The sequence below is a fragment of the Lolium rigidum genome, chromosome 2 (assembly GCF_022539505.1).
Source record: "Lolium rigidum isolate FL_2022 chromosome 2, APGP_CSIRO_Lrig_0.1, whole genome shotgun sequence".
Classification (NCBI taxonomy): domain Eukaryota; kingdom Viridiplantae; phylum Streptophyta; class Magnoliopsida; order Poales; family Poaceae; genus Lolium; species Lolium rigidum.
The window spans coordinates 159,392,988-159,396,803 of record NC_061509.1 but is presented as its reverse complement, the minus strand read 5'-3'; the positions used below and the strand labels follow the sequence as shown (position 1 = coordinate 159,396,803).

General features: G+C 45.3%; 1 protein-coding gene across 1 annotated transcript; it reads left to right on the top strand.

Moving 5' to 3' along the window:
- The first annotated feature begins 744 nt into the window (after positions 1-744).
- LOC124687557 lies at positions 745-3,801 on the top strand. The gene is made up of 7 exons (XM_047221330.1): positions 745-882; positions 983-1,145; positions 1,428-1,725; positions 1,875-2,012; positions 2,151-2,330; positions 2,479-2,657; positions 3,471-3,801. Exons 1-7 carry the CDS (start codon positions 837-839, stop codon positions 3,574-3,576), a joined length of 1,110 nt encoding a protein of 369 aa, XP_047077286.1. The 5' UTR covers positions 745-836; the 3' UTR covers positions 3,577-3,801.
- The last annotated feature ends 15 nt before the right edge of the window (positions 3,802-3,816 follow it).

Genomic DNA, 3,816 nt, shown 5'->3' with positions numbered 1-3,816 from the left:
GGACTGTTTGGCAGCCCGGTTTTTGGTTCGATGAAACCCACTAAACACCAGAAACCACGTCGGGCAAGGGTGGATCGGAAACGCTCCAGGTACCTCGCGTTTTTTACTCGCCTCAAAACTCATGGCTCCGTCGGCGCAGCGGAGCGCGCTCCGGCCTCTTGTTCTTCCACCGCGCTGCACCTTGGCCCATCCCTACGGCACATAGTGCACCCAGCTGGTTTGTTATCTCTTGGATTTCGCAAAGAGCACTACGGCACACACAGTGCTTCCTGCTGGTTGATTAATTTTTGTACCATTTCGATTTCACCACGTGAGCATCCTCACGAGTTTCAATCTCCATCGTCACATGCACATGCTACCGGATCAGCACCGTTTATTCTCCGCCTTGTAATGATTTTTTTGGTTGTGATTTTTTTAATTTTTTTGAACAAGTTAGTTGTAGGATCATCCCTGCCTTCCAAACAGATAAGTTAGTGGAGAGTATTAACATAAAGAGGATTGCAGTGTAACAAAGTGTTTTGGGTGACAGAAGTGTTTTCACCCAATCCCCTTGAGAAAATACTCTCAGATACTTAATAATACACTCCTACCAAACAAGGCCTCATGGAGAAAAAGAAATCCGATTGACTGGTTTGTTTACCTGGGCCGGGCCTGAATTCTCAACCGGCCCGTAGCGGCGGGCCCCTGCCCCTAACCCCAGCCGCAGCCGTCGCTCGCCGTCGCCTTCCTTCCATCGCCTTCCCCATCAAGCTAAAACCTCGCCCTCCTCCTCGAATCAGCCCCCACCATGAAACCCTAAGACCGCCTTCTTCCTCAGTCCGCCACCGCCCTCCCCGATGCAGGCGTTCGCGCGCCTCTCCTCCGCCGCCGCCTCCAGAAGGGGTAAGCAAGCGAGCCTCAAATGGGTCGAATGCGCCTCGTCCCGGCGGCGCGTGACCGTGTTCGAGCTGATGTTCTTTCCGATTATCCCTCTTCTCTGCAGTGATTTCGGGCGTATCTGGGGCGGTCGCAAGGCCGTGCTACCGGACATGGCGAGGGAAGGCGCACGCGGCGCCGCTGTCTTCTCAGGAGCCACCCAAGGGCCGGAAGAGGGATACTGTGCCCAAGAAAGAGAGGAAAGCCAGGATAGAGGAGTTCGTCGAGATGTACGTGGCCTTGTCTTATCTCAGTAGCATTCGTTTGTTTTATTTAGGATATTTTAGCTGATTTTGGGTCAAGGATTGGGCATTTTTGTGCTGTGTCCCCTGGTTGGATTCTGAAAACTAGAAACTGGTAGGATAAGCTTAGTGGAACTATTGCGCTGTATGTATAAAATGTCCGATCAAAGGTGTCGATTGCACGTTGCTGATACGGATGGAATAGCTTCTGCTTGTCTCTGATCCAGTGGCGCTCACGAGTCTTACATTGGGTGCTTCTGTCTAGTGCAGTTATCAGGCATCAAATGATGGTAAATTCCCGACTATTCAAATGATCCGGCAACATGTTGGCGGGTCTCATTACACGGTGAGGGATGTGCTCTCGGAGGTGAAGTACAATCAGACAAAGTTTCCATTTGATATGTCTAAGGTAGCCCGGTTTCATGAGGCATCTGAATGTGCTGAGCAATCAATGCCGGAGGAGGAGAGCGGAAACAGTTCATTCAACCCGCAGAGCATCAACGGAAAACAGGATGAAGATGAGACACTCTCCTCACAGGAAGATTCTGCCACCGGGACTGTGATAATGGTATACTCACACTCCTTGTTTCACCTTTATTTTCAAACTATTCCTTTGGGTGCTTTATTTCAGCTTGATGTTTCACTGGGGCAACTCGAAACATGTAGCAGTGTCTTGGGTCTCTTTATTTTTCATATGCCTAATGTTATGTCCCACAGAATGAACCGCAGAGATCTCAAGAATCACAAGACTCATCTCATTACAATGGACAAACAGAAGTTGCCAAGCAAGATTTGCATATTGCAGATGCCAATGGCCTGACTGTATCAGAACAAGCAGAAATTGTCAGCATAAAGGTTCTAATATTCACTCTGACTACTCTCCCACTATCATTATTCTGTATGCAGACAAGAATTTGTAGCCATTTTTTCCTTCAAATTACCATGCATATGTAAGCTGAAGCTTCAATATCTTTGGGTTTGAATTGTAATCAGGTAAAGTTACAGTTGAATGACTCTAAGACAGCCCAGCTTGAGACGGCTGAATGTGCTGACCAATCGAGGCACGAGGAGGAGAGTGGAATTAACCCTCAAGACTTCAATGGGAAACAGGATGAAGATGACAGACTCCTCTCCCTGAAAGATTCTTCTACTGGCACTATAATCATGGAAAATGTACACTCTTCGCCTATTTCTCATGGTGTTTCCTTTCACTTTAAGGTTTCAATGGTCCAACTAGAAACATTATTCCAACAGTGACCGTTATTTTGTATGTTGACAATATTCTGTAGCTACTTTCCTCAAAATTATCATGCATATGCAGGCTGAAGCTCCCATTCCTTTGGAAGTAGAGACTCAATCAGATTCTGAGAATTGTCAAGGGGAAACTGAAGTTAACAAGTTGCATGTGAACAATGTTGAAAATTTCCAGAATCTAAGTGAACCAACTGTATCAGATCAAGCAGAAAGTGACAAGGTGATCAAGGGAAATGTACCTGACAGGTATTATCTCTTACATGCTAAATGGCTAAATGCTTATGTTGATAGCAGTGATTATATTAAATGCATCAGCAAGTCCTTTCTCATACATTATTATGATAAGTATGCTTTGCATCATTTTTTATTCTCGGTAAGTCGGTATGATCAAATGCTGGGCTATGGGAGAGGACCTGGTGGCACCATTTAGCCTTGGTGATAGCCAGTTCATGTAGTTTCCAGCAAATGGTCTGGTTTTGCCTGTCAGGCAGTGAGCTCAGATTCCACCAATTTATACCATGTCTTTGCTAAATCCAGTGGGATTCTTGTCACTGAGAAAGTACTTCATATTATCAAGCATCGAGAACTTGTGATTTGATAATTTTACCCAGAAACCCAATTGATAATGCCGAACCTAGGACTCAGGTGTGTGGATCCCCTCCCAGCACAATACCACCAGGAAACAACAAAAACAGAGCCACCTCTGAAATCAGCATTTTCCTTATTCCAGTTACCTGCTAAGCGTGGTTAGTTCATTAGTTGGAGAAAGTCATTTGACTGAAAAGCTTGGGCCCCTATATTGTACCTGGATGTCAAATACCATTGGATAGGTTTACTTTTTATTGGCATTGGAAACATAGCATGTTATGGCAGGGCAAAGTTTTGTATATCATAAATTGCTTCCTTTGTGAATTGATTGGCTATAAATGGAATGTGTTACTGGATTGCAGTATTGATGACAATTTGCTTGGTACAAACATGCTGGCTGTTTTCAGTTCTTTTTGTGAATGGAAATGTTGGATGTCCTGATCACATTCATGTCTCTTTTCTGTTGCGCAGAGAAGAGAACCCCGTGGTGGAGCAGCAGGGATCAGCCAAGACAAGCCTTCTAGGGAGCCTGCAATCGTTCGCATCTGGCATCAGAAACTTCTGGAGAAATCTGTAAATTTGTCTCATTTCGGTTTGAAGCTAACACGAATCCCCCCATGTCTTTATCATTTGGTGAGCCTGGAGCAACTTGTGAAGCTTTGTAAGAAGAGGCTACAGAGTTAATGATCGAAGTGCCCCTTGTTTAGCATTTTGTGAGCCAGAAGAGAACTGTAAAGTTTTTTAGTTTTACGCTACGGAACATCGGTCTGATTCCTGCCGTGTCACGTTTCTTATAAGCTAAGATAAGGCATTTCAG

Excerpts from the sequence above, each read along its gene's own strand:
- LOC124687557 (XM_047221330.1), top strand. The coding sequence starts at position 837 with ATGCAGGCGTTCGCGCGCCTCTCCTCCGCCGCCGCCTCCAGAAGGG. Across the intron at positions 2,331-2,478 it reads GCACTATAATCATGGAAAAT|GCTGAAGCTCCCATTCCTTT; the intron begins GTACACTCTTCG and ends ATGCATATGCAG. Across the intron at positions 2,658-3,470 it reads AAGGGAAATGTACCTGACAG|AGAAGAGAACCCCGTGGTGG; the intron begins GTATTATCTCTT and ends TCTGTTGCGCAG.